A 22,449-nucleotide genomic window follows, 5' to 3' on the forward strand; every position below is an offset into this window, starting at 1 on the left:
GGAACACGAAGTTACTAATCAAATAATAAATATTAACGGAAATACGGGGTTATTGACAAAATATTGAATATTAACGAGAACACGAAGTTACTGATAATTTTTTTGAATATCAACAGAAACATTAACTTACTGATAAATTTTTTCAATATTTACGGGAACAAGGAATTACTGATCAAAATAATGAATATTAACAGGAACATGCGTTACTGATAAAAATATTGAATATTAACGGGAACAAATTTGGAATACGTTGAAAGTAAATGTGACTAAGTTTATTGCATTGGACAATCGACATTGTTTTATTGATCTTCCCAATTTTTATTGCATATTAATAAAATAACACTTCATTATTCTATTCTTTATCAATTTCATTTTTAAGTTTATTATGTATCTTTGCTGAACGAAATGTATCATAATAATAATTACATCAATTTCTTTTTTTTATAAAAAAATATAATATTGAACAAAATAAGCAAGAACATGAAGTTACTAATCAAAATATTGAATATTAACGGGAACATGAAGTTATTGAATAAAATATTAAATATTAACGAGAACATGAATTACTGATCAAAATATTGTATATTAACGGGAATATGAAGTTACTGATCGAAATATTGAACATTAATGGGAACATGAAGTCACTGATCGAAATATTGAATATTAAAACAAATAAGTGTACCACACTAGTCCCCGTGCGAATGCACGGATATCCCGTTAATATTTAAAATATTGAATATTAACGGGAGCACGGAGTTATTGATTAAAATATTGAATATTAACGGAAGACAAAGTTACTTATCAAAATTTTTAATATAATCGGAAACATTAAGTTACTGATCCAATTTTTGAATATTAACGGGAACACAAAGTTATTGATCAAAATAATGAATATTAACGGAAAAACGGAGTTACTAATCAAAATAAAGAATATTAACGGGAACATGAAGTTACTGATAAAAATATTGAATATTAACGGGAACAAGTTTGGAATATTAACGGGAATACGAAGTTACTGATCAAAATAATGAATATTAGCGGGAACATGAAGATACTAATCAAAATATTGAATATTAACGGGAACATGAAGTTACTGAATAAAATATTCAATATTAACGAGAACATGAATTACTGATAAACTTATTAAATATTTACGGGAACATGAAGTTACTGATCGAAATATTGAATATTAACTGGAAAATAATTTTTATTGATGAAAATATCCCAAACTTTACCCCAACCTATTAAAAAGAAATTTCTATATTTTACACATCTGATTTTATGACATTTACCTCTAGAATAATATATATATTGAACAAAATAACACGGCCACAACGGGTACCCGTGCGGACGCGAGGGTATCACGCAGGGATGGCAATGGGCAGGGTTTGGGCAGGGTACTATAGTACCCGTCCCCATATCCGCAGTTTAAAAAAATCCCCGTACTCGAGCCCAAACCCGCGTGGGTATCAATATTCATGCCCGTACCCGTACCCAGTGGGTACCTCAATGCCCATACCCGTACCCGTTTATCTGCATTTATAGTAAAATTAAATCGTTTAATTACAAAATATCATATAATTTAAGTCTTTTTAACAATATTAAAAAAAATTATGTATGTTATTGTTGAGTTAAGAAACAAATAAACACTTTTATTAAAATGTGTAATGATTTAATAGCGATATATTTAAAAAAAAATAGAATCATGCATTTTTATATAATAATATAAATGACATTATAAAAATATGTAGTGTGGATATGGGGCGGGTTGGGTAGTAAGGTACCCGTGCCCGCACCCATACCCGCATATTTTAATGGGTAATTACCCGTATCCGTGCCCATACCCATTTTTATGAGTATTTACCCTACCCGATATGGGGTTTTTTGTGAGTACCCACTGGGGATGGGCCAAATTGTCATCTGCTAGTTTTTATTGACTAGAGTGAAATTCAAGAGTTCACTTCACTTAACGTCCTTATTTCTAACCTAACCACAAAGTAGAAAATAGAACAAACCGGTTCAAACGAACTAATTCGAATGAACCACAAACCCGGTTTTGGGTCTTGTAAACCGCCTCTCTCTCTCTCTCTCAAACCCGGTTTTGGGTCTTGTAAACCGCCTCTCTTTCTCTCTCTCTCTCTCTCTCAATTCCTTTCCACTTTTCTTTTCTCACAAAACACAGAACCCATTCTTCTTGCTTTTCTGTTTTTCCACCGCCATTGAAGCTAGGCTCCAAAACTTAAGGGTAATTTCCTCACAGTGGGTTTCAATCCTCATTATAATAAGAAAACTTTTATATGTTTTACTTCCATTTGAGTTCTCAATCATTTTAGTGTGTTGCCACTGAATTGTTCATCTAATTGCTTCTCATTTGTCTTCATAATAAATTAGCAATGAAGCTTTAATTTGATTTTTTTCCATTGTTAAGATGTTTCCATTGATAGCTGAATGAATTTGCTGTTGTTCTGTGTCATGGTATAATGCGTGTTTTCTGTTTGATAAAATGCTTCAACCAAACTTTGTACACAGGACACACAGTTTTAGTGATGTTGATAGTGCACTGTCATAATTATTTCATGCTTAATTGGTTATTTGATTTTGAGCTAGTGATGTAAGTGAATTATGAAATTTTTACCAGTTTGTTTAGTTGATTATTATCTCTGTATAAGAGAGTAGATGAGATTAACGTAATCAACTCCTTGTTGTAAAATTTGATTATGATGCAGGTACTGGATATATAGTTCACATATTGCAGTACTCTCTGGAATGGAAGATTCATCATTTTTGGACCGAATGATTGGTCATCTTCGGGGAACTTGCAAGTATGTCCATGTCAACCACTGGTGTCATTTTTCTTTAAGTTGTAGTTTTATTTACCTTTACTACTGCTTCTATTTTTCAATCATTCTGTAGTATACTACTTCAATAATTTTTTGTAGTGCAATATTCATTTTTCTCTAGCCATTTTATTTGTTAATTAAATATTAGAAACTAGTTATTGTCATTTGATTGAAGAATTGTTTAGTCACATCAATTAATTTATGGAATCCCATTTCAAAACTATTTCGTATTAATGACAAAGTTCAGTAATCCCTACTATGGTAGCATACTTTGCCTGATATAATTTAGATGATAGATACTTTGCATAATGCCCTGGTGCATTATTCTTGGAATATGTTCACATCATCCCATGCTATCTATTATTAGGTACTATACTGGTTATCCAAAGGATCTTGGACCATCACGGGTTATTCATTTCACCTCTGAGCGTGAGTTTGTCAATATCCTTCATGAAGGGTTTCCTGTGGTTGTTGCTTTTACTATCAGGTGATCTGGTTGGAATCAGCTCTTGAATACTCTTACTATGAAGGTTATTTATATCTGAATGAAAAAGAAAAGTAATAAACGAGTTGATTTAAGAATAACTTCTTATTATTAAATAATGCAGGGGGAATTACACAGAGCATCTTGACAAAGTATTAGAAGAAGCTGCTGCTGAGTTTTATCCACATGTAAAATTTATGCGTGTAAGTTATTTTATTAATGATCTCTTGTTACTTGTTTGTGTTAGCACTTGGGAGTCATATTTATGTATATTTATTACTCACGTTGAAGCATTGCAATTGTCTAGTCTGCTAGAGTCACAAAAGCATACACAAATGTGCTAATTACTTTGCAATGAGTTGGAGTTTACGTAGGCACTGGGCTTACAGTGGAATTTATCTTTTATCGTGTTGCTTTTTATGTAATTTTATTGCTTGTTATCGTCTACACACTCTGTAGCGTTTCTATTCCGCATTGATGACATGATAATTGTTTTGTGCTTTGCAGGTTGAATGTCCAAAATATCCTGGGTTTTGTATAAGTCGGCAGAAAAAGGAGTATCCATTCATGGAAATATTCCATAGTCCAACACATGTATGGCAGTCCTTTCTGTTTGCTCAGCCTCTTAACCTAAGTGCCTAAATTGCTAATTGGATGAAATTATAATAAATTTTCTTCTAATTGACATGTTTAAATAAACCTAAAAAGCACAAATTCTATGGCAATAATTTGGTTTTTAGTAATTGGTTGATTTTTTCATCGACTGAATGTACAGTTATTTGAGACATGTGTTTCTTCTTACAGGTAGCTAACCAGGGCAGGGTAGCTGATCCAAATATTACTAAATACAATGTGAAAGTCATGCCTGTAAGTATATCTCCTCCTGCTTTTTGGGAAAATTGTAAAGCATGTAATACCAGTCATGATTATTCATATTTTGAACAATCCCCCATAAGCAAATACAGATACTGAAAATGAACCCTTCCTAGGTATTACATCTAGTAGTCACTGCGAAGATCAACTTAAGCACATGTTTCTCGATATGCAGCCATTTATTTTATACCAATGGAATTTGTCTACTTGACATGGAGGGTTCCTCAAAGTCAAGATTTGTTCCATTCCATGTACAAGAAGTCATTTCCTAGCATTTAAAAACAAATTTTCTTACTCAAAATTGATATTTCATTTCGAAACAAAATTAATTAAAAATTAGAAAGTATAAAAGTGTAGATTGCAGGATTGCTTAAAGATTACTATATCATTGGAGCAAAATGTATATTGAGTTGCTTAAATATAAAGTGGCATAGTTGAAATTGAGAACCACTTATTAGCTGCTAAACAACTGAAAGTTATTGCTTAAAAGTTTCCCCTTTGGATATGCTCTTAGTGGCTGTAAATCCTATCTAACATTTTTGAACTTGTCTGACATATGTCAAAGGTTTCGACTTTGAATGTTTTTAATATTCTCAGACTTCCATTTGCTTGTGCAATTGCAGTTCAACTACGATATCAGTGTTTACGGATTTAGAGAAATCTTCAAGCGCTATGGAATCCGGGCATCAGATCCGAAGTAATGATCTAGTAGGAAGGTTTATCTTTCAAATAATGAGGAGCCACACCAGATTTACTACTTATTTTATCAATTTGTAATTGTATATCATCATAAGTTACAACTTCAGGCCAATAGATGGACAATTATAACTACCTGTTTTGTTGATGTCTCAACCCTTAAATATAATTTGGTTCAGTGCAAACATGGAGATGTTCTGTTCATTCCTTGATTTTGGTTGTTTAAGTTGTATAGTAAAGTTATTCGATGCTGCTTTTAGATTATTTTGCTCTTAATGTTGTCGTATTTCAACCATTGGCCCGATTGGTTAAGAATCTTAAGGGCATTTTTTTTTTCAAAAACTATTTTGTTAATAATGATGAGTTATTTTGATTTGTTTTTGAAAAAAAAAATACTTTTAATAGAACAATGATTATTTTTAGATGGTTGAACCATGTAGAGAGGAGACATGTAGATTGTGTGGTAATTAGAGTAGATTATATGAAGAGAAGTCAAACAACTAGATGATGAAGAAGACTTAGAAAGATTATAATTATTAATAAATAATTTGAGATTAACAGTTTAGATAGAAGCATGGTCATAAATATAAATATTATAACGTCAGTTGATCAATCTAGTTGATGAGTGGTAAATTGTTGTGAATTTGAGTGTGAATAATTAGCACTCATCAGCTTAATTCATTTGCTTTTCGTCAATAAACCTTAACTTTAGTGTATATTTGGTATAGTTTACGTTATAGTGTATATATTGCGTTATCGTGTAAATATCATTGAGTTTAATTGTTTTCATCTTATTTTTGTAGGTATTCAAGCATTGATATTTATTCATAGTTAGATAGAGCATTGAATAAGCTTTCCAACGCTTCAAACCGGACGCAAATCGGAGTTACGGTTCTCAAGTTATGGCCGAAACAGTGCAGAATTTTTGCTGTTCTGGTGTACTTCGCCGGGCGGAGCAATTGGCTCGCCGGGCGAAGCAGAAATACTCAAAAAATGTGATTTGCTACTGCCTGGAGTCGCCGGGCGAACCATTTTAGTCGCCGGGCGAAGCAGTGTCGGCAGAAAACGCAATAAAGCTGTTGGAAATCATTTTTTCAAGGATGGTTGGATATTTTAGAGCTCCAATCCATCCAATAGCATTTTTTGAGTGGAAAGATACTAGAAAACACATTGGAGCTGTCAAATGGATGATCCGGGGTTGAATCCTTCATCAATCGGAGCCGACAAACCGGGAGATTTTTGGGTTTTTCTTCTTTTCTTCTCTTTGTGGTTTCATTTGTGGGTTTTGTGTAGATCTACTATGATCTCATGTATATTTGTTGACTATTATGTTATATAAATCTTGCTTTCATATTTTTATGGATTATTGTCTTAGATTATTGCTTTGTGGCTATGTGTTTGAGTTGCTATAGAGATGTAGGGCTCTAATGCTTATCTAGGATGATTTTCTATTAACTTAATTGCATAGATGGATTAGGTTGATAATCACTTAGTGTCAGTGCTTAATGCGTCTGAGTGGTCGTGTTTGTCTGAGAGATCGACATTTACGGGAAGCCCGGATTTCTCATGTGTTGTTTAGGTGTCTAAGAGATCGTCACTTAGATAATGTTGTGGGTTGTGTTGTTGACATGTGGTAATATTGATAGGTTACAAGTTGAGTACATTTGGTCAATAAGTTTAAGTTTGTGAAGAGTAGATTATATGCAATACTTGATAGTTTCTTCTATTTGAAGAATGAATTTATTTTATGTTCATATGTTATATTTTCCTTGTTTACTTTCAACCCATTCAATCCAAACTCATAACTATGGAAACTGTTGAACGGCAGTTCAATGCACTGATCCCTGTGGAGACGATAATTTTCCCGGAGTAATACTTCCTAATTTTTGTTGCTTGCCGCTTTACCGCCCCACCAAAATGGCGCCGTTGCCGGGGATTGGTGTTTTATTGAATTTGCATTGCAATAGTTTCTTTGGTTTGGAGTTTTGTATATATTGAACATATTGTATATTCTTACTTGTCTATATTTGTGTATATGTTTACTATACTTTCACATGTTTTCTATACTTGTACATTTGTTATATTATTGTTTGTTTTCCTTTCACGTTTGCTTGTGTGTGGTTAGGAATAGCCGGACGGAAGTAACTTGAAGGAACGTTCTTAAATAACAGGCGTCGAGCTAACGACGTAAAACAAGCGCTTGTTGGGAGGCACCCCAACGTTTGTAAATTGTTTATAATTTTTTCTTTAGTTTTTGATTTTTTGTGTTCAAAGTTTGGCTCGATAGCTTGAGGTCGCAATTGGTGATTTATCAAGTTTGATCGTTGCGACTTGCGGATGTATGGTAATGATAGAGTTTAACATTTTGTACACGTTCGAGGTATGTGTTTATCACTTTCTAGATTGTAGCATATTCATGATACTTAGGCTTTTTGCAACTTGTATGCCATTCATTCTTTCGTATACTTGTTCATTTGTGAATCACTTTAGTTCTCAACCTTTTTGTGAGGAAGCTTTCCATTGTTTACATATGCGGGAGACCACAATTCTTGTTTTAACTAGATGTTATTATGTTTAATATTTTGTTTGTATTGACTTTGTGAAAGCATGAAAATGATCAAGGCATTTTGTTTGATTTTGAGCACAACTACCTTAGCCATATTGTCATTTCACCTTGTGAGTGTGTGATCTTTTGTTAACCCCCTTTGAGCTTTTTGTCATTATCCATTTCGCTTTTTGAACTTGAGAATTAGTTCGCTTTTTGGTGGATTTTGATTGTTGTTTTTTCTTGAACCCTCAACCTTTTGTTGTTGTATGAGTTTTTACCTTGCCTTAGTAAGTGGGAGTATTCATTGTATAACGTTGGTTGAATTCAAGTTGCGGAGAGCATTGATTATGTGCTTGTTTGGTTGGTTGAGTATGTGTTGAGGAAAGGAAAAAGAAAAAAAGAAAGAAAGAAAAATAAAGAAAGAGAAAAATAGAAAAAGAAAGAAAAAGAAAAAGAAAGAAAAAAGAGGAAAAGCTTTGAAAAATAGTAAGACAAAGAGTATGGAATAAATTGTGCTAATAAGTTTTGTGTTTGGTGTGAAACTTGTGATGATGAAGAAGTGTGATTTAAATTATATTGTGTGAAACTTTGTGGAAGTAATTACTCCCTTAGTTTTAGGCAAGTTTTTGTTTCATTTAGCTTTAGGACTTATCACTTGTTTGTTTACCGAGCCGCATTACAAACTTGAAAAGCCCTTGTGATTTATGTTTTCATGTGTCAATGTGAATTTTTGAGATAAATGCATAATTTTGTCTATTGTTTGCAAGATTGTTGGATGAGTGAAAATTCTTCATTTTGTGTTTTTCATCTACCGATGATTCTTTTTGCTAGGTATGATTCATATGTGAACTTGCATTGTTTTAGAATGTTTGGCATAAATTTTGTATTTAGCATTGGTTTCATGTTTTTATGTTATCATCAAAGTAGTGGTAAGTAGTATACTTTGTGTGTACCGTTTTTGATTGAGCCATACATTTGTTTCCTTCTTTAAAACTTGTCGTTTCGTGATTCTTTGATTGATCTTTTTGTCATTTCGAGTTGTTTAGTTTTGTTTGAGGACAAACTTTCTTTTGAGTGAGATTTGTTTGTTTCTTGTTTGAGGACAAACAAGTCTAAGTTGGGGAGAGTTTGATGAGTGGTAAATTGTTGTGAATTTGAGTGTGAATAATTAGCACTCATCAGCTTAATTCATTTGCTTTTCGTCAATAAACCTTAACTTTAGTGTATATTTGGTATAGTTTACGTTATAGTGTATATATTGCGTTATCGTGTAAATATCATTGAGTTTAATTGTTTTCATCTTATTTTTGTAGGTATTCAAGCATTGATATTTATTCATAGTTAGATAGAGCATTGAATAAGCTTTCCAACGCTTCAAACCGGGCGCAAATCGGAGTTACGGTTCTCAAGTTATGGCCGAAACAGTGCAGAATTTTTGCTGTTCTGGTGTACTTCGCCGGGCGGAGCAATTGGCTCGCCGGGCGAAGCAGAAATACTCAAAAAATGTGATTTGCTACTGCCTGGAGTCGCCGGGCGAACCATTTTAGTCGCCGGGCGAAGCAGTGTCGGCAGAAAACGCAATAAAGCTGTTGGAAATCATTTTTTCAAGGATGGTTGGATATTTTAGAGCTCCAATCCATCCAATAGCATTTTTTGAGTGGAAAGATACTAGAAAACACATTGGAGCTGTCAAATGGATGATCCGGGGTTGAATCCTTCATCAATCGGAGCCGACAAACCGGGAGATTTTTGGGTTTTTCTTCTTTTCTTCTCTTTGTGGTTTCATTTGTGGGTTTTGTGTAGATCTACTATGATCTCATGTATATTTGTTGACTATTATGTTATATAAATCTTGCTTTCATATTTTTATGGATTGTTGTCTTAGATTATTGCTTTGTGGCTATGTGTTTGAGTTGCTATAGAGATGTAGGGCTCTAATGCTTATCTAGGATGATTTTCTATTAACTTAATTGCAGAGATGGATTAGGTTGATAATCACTTAGTGTCAGTGCTTAATGCGTCTGAGTGGTCGTGTTTGTCTGAGAGATCGACATTTACGGGAAGCCCGGATTTCTCATGTGTTGTTTAGGTGTCTAAGAGATCGTCACTTAGATAATGTTGTGGGTTGTGTTGTTGACATGTGGTAATATTGATAGGTTACAAGTTGAGTACATTTGGTCAATAAGTTTAAGTTTGTGAAGAGTAGATTATATGCAATACTTGATAGTTTCTTCTATTTGAAGAATGAATTTATTTTATGTTCATATGTTATATTTTCCTTGTTTACTTTCAACCCATTCAATCCAAACTCATAACTATGGAAACTGTTGAACGGCAGTTCAATGCACTGATCCCTGTGGAGACGATAATTTTCCCGGAGTAATACTTCCTAATTTTTGTTGCTTGCCGCTTTACCGCCCCACCAAAATGGCGCCGTTGCCGGGGATTGGTGTTTTATTGAATTTGCATTGCAATAGTTTCTTTGGTTTGGAGTTTTGTATATATTGAACATATTGTATATTCTTACTTGTCTATATTTGTGTATATGTTTACTATACTTTCACATGTTTTCTATACTTGTACATTTGTTATATTATTGTTTGTTTTCCTTTCACGTTTGCTTGTGTGTGGTTAGGAATAGCCGGACGGAAGTAACTTGAAGGAACGTTCTTAAATAACAGGCGTCGAGCTAACGACGTAAAACAAGCGCTTGTTGGGAGGCACCCCAACGTTTGTAAATTGTTTATAATTTTTTCTTTAGTTTTTGATTTTTTGTGTTCAAAGTTTGGCTCGATAGCTTGAGGTCGCAATTGGTGATTTATCAAGTTTGATCGTTGCGACTTGCGGATGTATGGTAATGATAGAGTTTAACATTTTGTACACGTTCGAGGTATGTGTTTATCACTTTCTAGATTGTAGCATATTCATGATACTTAGGCTTTTTGCAACTTGTATGCCATTCATTCTTTCGTATACTTGTTCATTTGTGAGTCACTTTAGTTCTCAACCTTTTTGTGAGGAAGCTTTCCATTGTTTACATATGCGGGAGACCACAATTCTTGTTTTAACTAGATGTTATTATGTTTAATATTTTGTTTGTATTGACTTTGTGAAAGCATGAAAATGATCAAGGCATTTTGTTTGATTTTGAGCACAACTACCTTAGCCATATTGTCATTTCACCTTGTGAGTGTGTGATCTTTTGTTAACCCCCTTTGAGTTTTTTGTCATTATCCATTTCGCTTTTTGAACTTGAGAATTAGTTCGCTTTTTGGTGGATTTTGATTGTTGTTTTTTCTTGAACCCTCAACCTTTTGTTGTTGTATGAGTTTTTACCTTGCCTTAGTAAGTGGGAGTATTCATTGTATAACGTTGGTTGAATTCAAGTTCCGGAGAGCATTGATTATGTGCTTGTTTGGTTGGTTGAGTATGCGTTGAGGAAAGGAAAAAGAAAAAAAGAAAAAAAGAAAGAAAGAAAAATAAAGAAAGAGAAAAATAGAAAAAGAAAGAAAAAGAAAAAGAAAGAAAAAAGAGGAAAAGCTTTGAAAAATAGTAAGACAAAGAGTATGGAATAAATTGTGCTAATAAGTTTTGTGTTTGGTGTGAAACTTGTGATGATGAAGAAGTGTGATTTAAATTATATTGTGTGAAACTTTGTGGAAGTAATTACTCCCTTAGTTTTAGGCAAGTTTTTGTTTCATTTAGCTTTAGGACTTATCACTTGTTTGTTTACCGAGCCGCATTACAACCTTGAAAAGCCCTTGTGATTTATGTTTTCATGTGTCAATGTGAATTTTTGAGATAAATGCATAATTTTGTCTATTGTTTGCAAGATTGTTGGATGAGTGAAAATTCTTCATTTTGTGTTTTTCATCTACCGATGATTCTTTTTGCTAGGTATGATTCATATGTGAACTTGCATTGTTTTAGAATGTTTGGCATAAATTTTGTATTTAGCATTGGTTTCATGTTTTTATGTTATCATCAAAGTAGTGGTAAGTAGTATACTTTGTGTGTACCGTTTTTGATTGAGCCATACATTTGTTTCCTTCTTTAAAACTTGTCGTTTCGTGATTCTTTGATTGATCTTTTTGTCATTTCGAGTTGTTTAGTTTTGTTTGAGGACAAACTTTCTTTTGAGTGAGATTTGTTTGTTTCTTGTTTGAGGACAAACAAGTCTAAGTTGGGGAGAGTTTGATGAGTGGTAAATTGTTGTGAATTTGAGTGTGAATAATTAGCACTCATCAGCTTAATTCATTTGCTTTTCGTCAATAAACCTTAACTTTAGTGTATATTTGGTATAGTTTACGTTATAGTGTATATATTGCGTTATCGTGTAAATATCATTGAGTTTAATTGTTTTCATCTTATTTTTGTAGGTATTCAAGCATTGATATTTATTCATAGTTAGATAGAGCATTGAATAAGCTTTCCAACGCTTCAAACCGGGCGCAAATCGGAGTTACGGTTCTCAAGTTATGGCCGAAACAGTGCAGAATTTTTGCTGTTCTGGTGTACTTCGCCGGGCGGAGCAATTGGCTCGCCGGGCGAAGCAGAAATACTCAAAAAATGTGATTTGCTACTGCCTGGAGTCGCCGGGCGAACCATTTTAGTCGCCGGGCGAAGCAGTGTCGGCAGAAAACGCAATAAAGCTGTTGGAAATCATTTTTTCAAGGATGGTTGGATATTTTAGAGCTCCAATCCATCCAATAGCATTTTTTGAGTGGAAAGATACTAGAAAACACATTGGAGCTGTCAAATGGATGATCCGGGGTTGAATCCTTCATCAATCGGAGCCGACAAACCGGGAGATTTTTGGGTTTTTCTTCTTTTCTTCTCTTTGTGGTTTCATTTGTGGGTTTTGTGTAGATCTACTATGATCTCATGTATATTTGTTGACTATTATGTTATATAAATCTTGCTTTCATATTTTTATGGATTATTGTCTTAGATTATTGCTTTGTGGCTATGTGTTTGAGTTGCTATAGAGATGTAGGGCTCTAATGCTTATCTAGGATGATTTTCTATTAACTTAATTGCAGAGATGGATTAGGTTGATAATCACTTAGTGTCAGTGCTTAATGCGTCTGAGTGGTCGTGTTTGTCTGAGAGATCGACATTTACGGGAAGCCCGGATTTCTCATGTGTTGTTTAGGTGTCTGAGAGATCGTCACTTAGATAATGTTGTGGGTTGTGTTGTTGACATGTGGTAATATTGATAGGTTACAAGTTGAGTATATTTGGTCAATAAGTTTAAGTTTGTGAAGAGTAGATTATATGCAATACTTGATAGTTTCTTCTATTTGAAGAATGAATTTATTTTATGTTCATATGTTATATTTTCCTTGTTTACTTTCAACCCATTCAATCCAAACTCATAACTATGGAAACTGTTGAACGGCAGTTCAATGCACTGATCCCTGTGGAGACGATAATTTTCCCGGAGTAATACTTCCTAATTTTTGTTGCTTGCCGCTTTACCGCCTCAACACTAGTCGACTTCATTTAATGAAATAAGACTTGATTGTGGAGATTATTTTTAAACAAATCAACTCTATATCTCTTTATACGAACGTAGTAGTGATTTTTTGTTATTGGAATTGAACCGAGATGTCTACCCTTAGTCACATCGCCCTTCAGACCTTATGCATGAAGAACTGTGATTTGAGATGCCTTACTTTAATCACACCGTTCTTCTAGGTCTCGTACTTGAGAAACTAAGAAATGAAATAACTTAAGTTGGACTTCAAAGAGGCCAGTCAACCAATTGTGTAGCTTGTAAGTTACGCGAATAGGACTTGGGTGCGAAAGGGCGAGGTCCAATGGAGAACATGTGATCTCGCCCGACTCAATGCTCATCTATCTTGGATCATCATCGTAGGTGACATGTCCAACCACATATTAAGAGAATAACTAAATTTATCCCAAGTTACATAGATTTTCTACACTCTGTATTATGGTCTATGGAGGATGTTTGTCTCCACTCACTTCACTATCATGTCAAAGCTAGGAGGCGTATGTCTAGATTTATAGGCAACAAAAGCGATCTTCACAGAAACTCCTGGATCAAGTAATCCAACCTATACATATCATAGCTAGATAGCTTGACTAGTCATTCACTTTTTAAGATATCAAAACTCAAAAACTCTTTTGCACATCGCATCACAGACATGATATCTGATATCACTTATTGTACTCACCACAAGTTCAAGATTCAAGTACGAGATCTAGTTTTCTTCACTTATTGTACTCACCACAAGTTCAAAATTCAAGTACGAGATCTAGTTTTCTTTCCACTGTTGTTGCAGGGGATAAGTAACATATGTAGCCATATCTAAGTCTTAGTACAATTAACATGTGATTCCATTGAAATCTATTAATATTTGTTTTATAACATTAGTCTTGATTTGAAATCTATTATAAAATTAATTAATTTTTTTTCAATTCTACCCTCTAATTAATACTTTATTAAAAGACATTTTTAGTAAAAATATCAGTTGGACTCCAATGGTAAATGAGCTCCTTCAAAGGATGACATTCGAAGAATACTGAATTTGGTTCGTGGTGGAAAATAATGTTTGGCCAAATTTTTGTAGTGATTCCACACAATTTCATGTTGATAATAATATTGGTAGTTAGTGGTTAGTTTTTGACTGAATGACAAACAGAGATGTAAAACTGTGGCACAATGAATGTAAAAATTCAAATTCGCCTCCCTCTAGGAAGATTCACCAGTTCATATAGATCTTTTAGTTATACAGTTAACTACTAACTAACTAGAGCCAAAATGTATTACATCGCCATATATGCAATAAATGGCAAATTAATATTCACATTTGCGCCAAAAAAAAAAAACTAATCCATGTAGTCAGTTTCATAATCTACACTAGACTATATCAAATGGTGGTCCATACTAAATTCGTCAATGTGGAGACATGATGTCACATGCTAGCATATGACAGCACTTTCAATATCAATCAAAGTATATTTTGGAAAGTCCTGCCAAAAAAGTACTCTTAGATATGAACCCCGTCTTCATTTTCATTTATACATGTGCTATAAGACAAAAGTAGATGGATATAAGTTATAACATGACATGTGATAGGAAAAGAGCCATATGAGTTGTAATTTAAAGTTCCAAAATTTAGGTAAATTTGATGGTTGCAATTTTAATATGGCATGCCAAACTAGTAAATTTCAATTAAAAAACAATCAAATTATCTTTGGAATCATGAAAGAGTGAAGTTAATGCAAAAAAATTTAGTTGGAAATTCAAACATTCTAAATGATGGTGAACATACATTACAATCACATGTCTGTTTAACTGTTAACAAGACAAACTACTCAGCATTATAGAATAAACAAACATTTTCTAACTAAATTGAAACTAATTCCTATGATTACAATATGGTCTATATCAGAAGATCATGCTTCCTACCAATATGGAAGTCAGGGGAACTGTGAGATTGTCATCAAGATCTGTGCTGATAGGAAGGGACTCCACAATTGCCGTGATAACAGACACAACTAAGAAACCTATAACCTTGTTCCAGCTTCCCTCCATGTATCCAAACGACGAAAAATACCACATAAACCTGACAAACCACTAACTGTTAATAACGAAATAGATTACAGGTATGTTTGGTTTCACTTTTTTTCTGTGTTGTTAATGGCGGATAGCAGAATATGGCGGAAGGACAAAAAATTTCCATATAAACATGCCATTGCAGCCTATGACACTGCCAATGGCGGGGATCACTCCACGCCATGGCCTGACCATGACTGCCATTTAACAGCACTGCTTTTGAATAAGGCAAAGCTGATTATAGAAGCATAAAGTTGATTTTGACAAGTTTATGTGTGCTCGAATGTAGTTAATTTTGCATCCGAACTTAATTCTAATATAAGCTAAAATTTGGAGCTTTTTGTATGTAAAATTGATTTTAACTCACAAGTTTATAGTTTGACTACTTTTAAGAAAATATGTTCTAACAAAAATCAATTTTCATCGATGCAGAAACAAATGCACACATAGTAGGCTATCACGTGCAAGGGAAATTTAATAGAAAGTAATACAGGTCCACAGATATTTACCCAATAGAAGCTAAAAATCCAGCAGATGCCATTGCAATTGATCCAGCATAGGACTTGTTTTTGTTGTAAGGTAACTTTTTACTACCAATTCTCCTTCCGACGACGTCAGCCATACCTGAAATATTAAATTAACAACAACCATAAGGTAACTTTTGCGCGGCTCAACCATTTATGTATTTTCATCCATCAGATATTTAACTTATGCCATGGTTAAAAAATGTGTAAAACATTGCCTAATTACGGTAAATGGGACTAAAAGTAATTAGCTGAGAAGCATTATTACCATCTCCTGCACACAGATTACATATTGCAGCAATGGAAACCGGCGAAGTTCTCCAGTATATTATGCATGCGAAAGTAATAGCTGCAGCATAATACAGTGGTCCTCTACGAAGTTCCCTGGTGCAGAGGAAAATGTGAGACCAACCAAGTGAAGAATTAATGTCAAGACATGTAATCAATTATCAGTCACTAGCAAGAACTAATACTATTATAGTTACATCACATGTTCAAATATTCTCACTGGCATTAACGTATTCAATTTCGCAACCTATAATCTCCAAATCTGCTCATCGATTTCACAGTGGCCTCATCTTTCCATATTCCAAGTCCAATAGCAAGCATCCGAAGTATATTGACTCCCGGAATAAAAGCCCCAAAGTAAGGCCCCCATTCACCAGTACTGCAATAATACAAGAAAGGGTCCGTCGTTCAACAAAAAGACATCGTAACAGAACTTTGAAAGGCTCGTAAACTCATAAAGTCATAAACTATACAATTACCCGAATAATGGCCAACAGAGCATGAATACCAGCCCAATGGATATGTGCACAAGTTTCCTATTCAATTTCTAAACATAAGAAAAGCTAATTAGCATAGGTAGAAGAACAGAAAATCGGTAGCTTTATAATTGTAACATACAACAAAAATGCACAAAATCCTGGTTAAGATGAGGTTCTAGCTTACGAAAGCTTCTCATAAGATATAACTATACAAGCTTGTGGAGAGAAATCAGATAAAGGAAATTATGAAAAGGCAAAGGAGTAAAAGCTTTATATCACGACATCTCTAAAAAAAGGCGTGTCCAGTGTCCGGTACCAACATTTATTTTTTCAAATTATTACTGGTGTAATCGTGTCCTGTTAGTCTCCCGAGTAAAAGCTGATTACAACTTATGCAGGAAGTTATTATTTAGAAGACTCAATTTTTTCTTTTCCTAAAAGTGCTTAATGAAAAGTTTATCTAAACTAAGTGCTAAATAACATAACCTAAACCAAAAAAAAAATTAAATTATCAATTCCAACAATCCTCAACTAAAGAAAACTCTACATTCATTAAATTTTCCTTCAACTTATAATCCCATAAAAAAAACAAACATTCACAATTCATCTCCATTTTCATCTAAATCAAAACAATCCCACTTAATAAAAACTCCAAAATTTAAGCATCAAACCTCACCTGATCAAAAAGTCCACGTTTTGCAGTTTCCTGCCACAACCTAAGAAACGAGGTAGCAACAACACCAGATATACCTAATGCAATGAAATCAGAGACAACAGGGTCATGGTGAAGCATGGCGGAAGACGGAAGTTTCCGGCGAGATAGGAACCGTAATTGGGTGGAAGAAAACAGAGAAGTGAGGGGTGAAATGGGTTTGAGTTTGGGGAGAAAAAAGGGAGAAGAATGGGAAATGGGTGTGAGTGTGAGGTGAGGAGGGAGAGAAGAAAAACGGGTAGGCGGGTGAAATGTGAGAGTATTAATCATGTTTGAATTGGGAGAAATTGCAGAGATGATAAACTACCCAACTACCCCATTTCACTGCTCACTATTTTGTCAACTTTTGTTCATTGATTATTACAATGAAATGAAAAGGTAGGACTAGTTACTGTTAGGATTTGGTTTATGCATAGCTCAATAAGTACTTTCTTGGATTTTCTCCCTCTTTCACTAATTGTAAATCATTTTTAAATTTTTTTTATCTTAAATTATAAGTTATTTTACGATTTGATATACATTCTATTGATTTCTCTATTTAATTAAGAAATGAAAGTATCGTAAAATAATATATATACAAAATTAATTAACTATGTTTTTTAAAATTTATGTTAAATGTCTAAGGCGTTTGGGAAATGCCCTATACTTTTTTTAGTTTAGGACTTTTAAAAAAAAAGTTTAAGCATGAGTAACCTATAGAAAAAAAAATACCATAGCCCAAGGGTAGGAAGACTTAGAAGATAGAGATTGAAATGCACTAAGAATACCCATAAAATAATTATTGATTTTCAACAAAATACACCGTAAAATAATTTATTAGATATGAAAGCAAAATGTTTATTAATTTAGAGGATAATTTGAGACCGTTTATTTAATTAATATCATGGCCCATTTATTTTGGGCTTTTATTTTTCCACCCCATGTTTTTCTAGCCCACCACGTAAAATTCCACAAATGTCTCTTAAAATCGAAAGTATATTTTTGGTGCGCACCAAAAACTGAAAAACTCTACAATTGGAACCAGAAATGTATTTCCGGTTTTGTACGGGAGATATAACTACGATTTTGTTCTAGACAGAAACCAGAATAACTTCAATAAATAACACCATTATCACAACAAGCCAACATTACATAAGGAATTATAACATAAACATAGGAAATAAGGATTTTAACAACAAGCAAACATTACAAATCAGCGTCCGCGTGGACGTTGTAACATCATGATAATATCATCGACCGATCTTGAAATAGTCGCATCTAACTCGATCAGAACTTTCTCCTTAAAATTGGTAAAAGTATTCCACATAGCCTGCATATCAGCGCTGTTATTTAGCTCACAGTTGATGAAAACAAGCTTCCCCTCCGTGTCAACAGATGGCGAGCGGTACTCAATCTTTCCAACTTTGCGATTGTCACCATAAGGTACAACTTCATGCAATGTTAGACGCACTTCTTCAATTGGGGTGTACATGGTGATCTTAAATTGCCGTGATGGTGTGGCGCAAGTAAAGTGGACAACTCCAACATGCCATTCGATAATCATTTTCATGTTCATTTCTGGTTTTTGGTGTTGTGTTATGAAAAATATGACAAATGAGGTTATTTATAATAGGTGGATGCAAACATGAACCATACAAATCCTATCTACTTTTGCCGAAGGAAAAACCAGAAGTGTAACTCCGGTTCTGTACCAGAAATATATTTCCGGTTAGTGCCCTGAAGTTGATAAAACAGAAACAACATTGAAAAATAAAATTCATGTATTGAAATATTGTATTTTGGCCAAACTACAAGATGACTATATTTCCACAACACAATACATGAACAAGATGACATTTATGATCAAATGAGATCTAACTACGCCAATGACCCGAAAAAGTTATCGTCGCCCAAATCCACCGGAGGCACCCCTTTTAACTTTTCTCTATTTTTTTCTATTTCCATTTTGTTCAACTTGTTGTAGTCTTGCATCCTTTATATGAATTGGTCCGCCCAACTCTCGGACGACATTGGGAAATGAATCACCCACTCCGGTGATATAGGTGGTATAAAGCATCCCAGTTTCAAATACACTTGTCGCGGATTTGAAACTCACCCAACACATATGATACGATCATTATGGTTAGCACTTGAAGTAGTGCGCAAAGGGACAAAAGTCTCATAGAAACCGTATCTCGTAAGATAAATACACACCCTCTCATACGCACTTGCTATTAGATGACACATTTCATAGAAATGCATCCACCTTTCCTCCGGTGTGAATCCACTTACGCTTGGTACAAGAGTGTTATATATTTCTTCAACTTTCTCTTTACTCCCGAACACGCGTGTGTATAAATCTCTATAGCCTCTCAACTCTTTGATCAGGGTATGTCGGACAATAATGTAATCCTCTTCCCCTTTCCCAGCAAACCGGAAATAGCTCGAAAACCACAGTTACCGTACCGTCTCCCCCCCCCCCCCACATTGACGATCCATTAAATGTACATGTGCATAAAAACCGGCATGTGATCGATGAATGGTATTTTTGGTGGAGTCGATGTTGTAGGTGGTTTGCTAATACGGGGGCCTTTGAAAGCACTTTTTTGAGATTTTGGAGTAGGTGAATCGGGAAAAACTTTGTCAATGTGTTCAAAATATGATGGAGTCCTGGTAGTCGAACTGCCGCCCGGTGTCGGTTTCACCTTCTTAGGTGCCCTTTTAGTTTTTACCGGTTGAGATGGTGGTTTCAAATCTGTGGTCTTCGGGAACACAATCTTCCTTAGTTTCTCTTTTATGTGGAGTTTTGCGGCGTCATCGACTTTCAAAAGTCTTTCTTGTATCGCTTCCCATACAGTCAAGATGGAAATACTCGATCTTTCGTTTTACCGTCATCTTCAAAATCGTGTCTCTTCTAATGACTAGAGACCTCGTCCATACGTATTGGGCAATCAAATTTCATGTTCTCAGATATGACACAAGCACAAGGGAAACCATATGTTTTCATAATTGTACAACCACACTTTGAGTTGTCGGAACCGACATTAGAAGCACGTTTGACTTCGTCAAAAATATAATTCAGAGCTGCCCAAGACAAATTACCGACCAACTGAGAATATAATGTTGTGTCTTAGAACATGTGTTCCAACACTGTGATACCTGTAACACCCTTCTAAACCCCCACGGAAAATATAATAAAGATCAGAGTAATTATACAACAAGGATGTTACAATTAATAAAATAAATAAAACTTCAAGTCGTTCGTGTAACACCCGTATATTTTAATTTTTAATTTAACTGGAAATTTAATTTATAATTAGAATTATTGGTGGTTGGTGGGATTTAATTGGAAGAAAGATGGTTTATAGTGTTGGGCCAAGTGTGGTATTAGTAAAGAGGGGGTGCTATGTTAGTAAAGCCCTTTACTAATTAAAATGTTATTTTTCATAAAAATAAGGAAAATTGGGAGAAAGGAAAAAGGAACGTGAAAAGCAGAGCAGAGGAGATGAGGGATTGGAAAGCTGGTACGTGAAGAGGAGCAATGGAGGGAGAGACCAATCAAGAATCTTTGGCTAAGGTAAGGGGGGACTCTCCGGTTATCATCTATTATCGTATTCTTGGATAATAATATTGATTAGGGATGTTGTTGAGTCAATTGGATTATATGTCGGGTTTAGGGAGGTTATGATTTGATGAAAATTGCATGGATTATTGATTGATTATGTGTTGTTTTGATGTGTGATGATGAATAATGATGCAATTGATGATTAAATGCCTGTATATGATGTTTAGAGTCAGTTTTGGACTCAAATTGGGTGAGATCGCAGGATCTGACGCAGACCTGAAAGTCTGTGAAATCGCCAGTTCGCGCCGCGTCCTAGTGTTGGCGCCGCGAAGGCGTACTTGTTTCCTCGCATCGCGCCGCGTGCATAGGTTGGCGCCGCGAACATGTTTGTGTGCTTCAGGTCGCGCCGCGAACTTTGGTTGCGCCGCGTGCTGTAGCGTTAGTCGTTTTCTTGGAAAAGTTAAATGATGTGTAACTTTCGAACCGTAGGTCCGTTTTTAGTGCCGTTTCGAGCACAATGAATCTTACGAGATAGTCTACGTGTTTAAATGATGGAATGAGGTGTGAATCCAATTATTTTTAAATATGATTTTATTTCTTGGTGAATGATGTATTGTACATGTATGTGATGAGATGTGTTAAATACATGCTACGTTGAAATATTAATCATGTGATGAGTTGTTTAATTGGATGATATATTGTTGACATATATGATGAAATGTAACAATATAAGATGTTGTTTTGAGAAACATTAGGATGTGATGAATTGTTGAGAATTGTATGATGTTGATCGATTTGATTTGGAATGATGTGGATACATGTGTGTTCTTCTTATTGATGACGATGATTGATGTGGACACATGTATGTTCTTTAATGATGATGATGATGATTGATTGTGATTGAATGATGTTAATATATATGAACATACTTGATAATGATGATGATGTTGATGATGATGATGATGATGGTATAAGTATGTTGTATATGTTGCATTCATTCATGTTCATTGATGATACTGTATCCATAAGGGTGTGTTGGATCAGTGAAGGGAATGATTCCCATTGTGTGGAATCTGTGCTGGCAGGGCCGTATCTTGATGATGTTGGATCGGTCATGGGTTATTCCCATTTGACGAGGTTAATCGTGTGCCCATGTGGGGTGTGAGCGATTGAAGGGCAGTATCGTAGAGAGAAGTCCTGTGAATATGATTCACGAATTTTGGTACCACATGCATAGTGCCAGTTCATACATATGCATACTTTTATAACATGATTAGAAGTATTCCAGTGTTATAAATATTGATGACGTGTTGGTTGTATGTTTTGTTGAATTAATGTTGAGTATGATTGTCTGTTTGAAAGATGTGTTTTGTTGACGTTTGTGTAAATGATGGATGTTCCTGATAATCTGAATATGATGAAGTTGGGTGAGTAATATAACTATGACGTGTTGTTATTTAAGATGCAATAACATTTGTTAACTGTGATGAGACTCACCCTTACTGTTGACATTTTCAGATTGAGGATAGCTGCTTTCGACTTGGTGAGGATTAGCTCATAAGTCGGTTTAGTTGTTGTGTCGGTGTCATGCTCTGATAGATGTAACACTGGGGACGCGATGTTTTGAGTTCGATTATAACTCTATTGTTTATTTTATTTGAAGTCTGATACATTAACGATGTAATGTTGACTTGATGATTTGATTCCGCTGTGTAAACATGATTTTTATCTAATGAGTTATAATTTCAGATATTTCAGTGAATGCATGACATATGCCGAACGTGTGTTTTCTTTTATTTTTGAATTGTGACACCCTTTGCATGTTTACTCTGATTTAATTTTGTTAATTACCGTGGGGTATTAGAGGGGTGTTACA

General features: G+C 34.5%; 2 protein-coding genes across 3 annotated transcripts; one reads left to right on the forward strand and one right to left on the reverse strand.

Annotated features, from left to right (window-relative positions):
- Positions 1 to 2,089: 2,089 nt before the first annotated feature.
- LOC131628569 (uncharacterized) lies at positions 2,090 to 5,078 on the forward strand. Of its 2 annotated transcripts, none has more exons than XM_058899397.1 (7): positions 2,090 to 2,245; positions 2,727 to 2,822; positions 3,208 to 3,327; positions 3,449 to 3,527; positions 3,832 to 3,918; positions 4,129 to 4,191; positions 4,821 to 5,078. In XM_058899397.1, the coding sequence occupies exons 2-7, from the start codon at positions 2,767 to 2,769 to the stop codon at positions 4,896 to 4,898; spliced, it is 483 nt and encodes a 160-aa protein (XP_058755380.1). In that variant the 5' UTR covers positions 2,090 to 2,245; positions 2,727 to 2,766; the 3' UTR covers positions 4,899 to 5,078. The 2 variants fall into 2 exon arrangements, with proteins under 2 accessions (XP_058755380.1, XP_058755381.1); XM_058899398.1 differs by having other exon boundaries at positions 2,138 to 2,259.
- A 9,608-nt stretch (positions 5,079 to 14,686) lies between these two features.
- LOC131628570 (probable phytol kinase 3, chloroplastic) lies at positions 14,687 to 17,408 on the reverse strand. Its single transcript, XM_058899399.1, has 6 exons — positions 16,994 to 17,408; positions 16,318 to 16,385; positions 16,086 to 16,217; positions 15,819 to 15,934; positions 15,536 to 15,650; positions 14,687 to 15,036 (listed from the first exon to the last, which is right to left on the reverse strand). The coding sequence occupies exons 1-6, from the start codon at positions 17,297 to 17,299 to the stop codon at positions 14,859 to 14,861; spliced, it is 915 nt and encodes a 304-aa protein (XP_058755382.1). The 5' UTR covers positions 17,300 to 17,408; the 3' UTR covers positions 14,687 to 14,858.
- Between the last annotated feature and the right edge of the window lie 5,041 nt (positions 17,409 to 22,449).

Source organism: Vicia villosa, unplaced genomic scaffold (assembly GCF_029867415.1).
Source record: "Vicia villosa cultivar HV-30 ecotype Madison, WI unplaced genomic scaffold, Vvil1.0 ctg.000464F_1_1_3, whole genome shotgun sequence".
In the NCBI taxonomy this organism is placed as follows: domain Eukaryota; kingdom Viridiplantae; phylum Streptophyta; class Magnoliopsida; order Fabales; family Fabaceae; genus Vicia; species Vicia villosa.

Coding starts and splice junctions, on each gene's coding strand:
- LOC131628570 (XM_058899399.1), bottom strand. CDS start 17,299: ATGATTAATACTCTCACATTTCACCCGCCTACCCGTTTTTCTTCTCTC. Junction 16,386..16,993: donor AACGTGGACTTTTTGATCAG/GTGAGGTTTGAT, acceptor TCTTATGTTTAG/AAATTGAATAGGAAACTTGT. Junction 15,651..15,818: donor TAATCTGTGTGCAGGAGATG/GTAATAATGCTT, acceptor TTAATATTTCAG/GTATGGCTGACGTCGTCGGA.
- LOC131628569 (XM_058899397.1), top strand. CDS start 2,767: ATGGAAGATTCATCATTTTTGGACCGAATGATTGGTCATCTTCGGGGA. Junction 3,528..3,831: donor CACATGTAAAATTTATGCGT/GTAAGTTATTTT, acceptor TGTGCTTTGCAG/GTTGAATGTCCAAAATATCC. Junction 4,192..4,820: donor ACAATGTGAAAGTCATGCCT/GTAAGTATATCT, acceptor GTGCAATTGCAG/TTCAACTACGATATCAGTGT.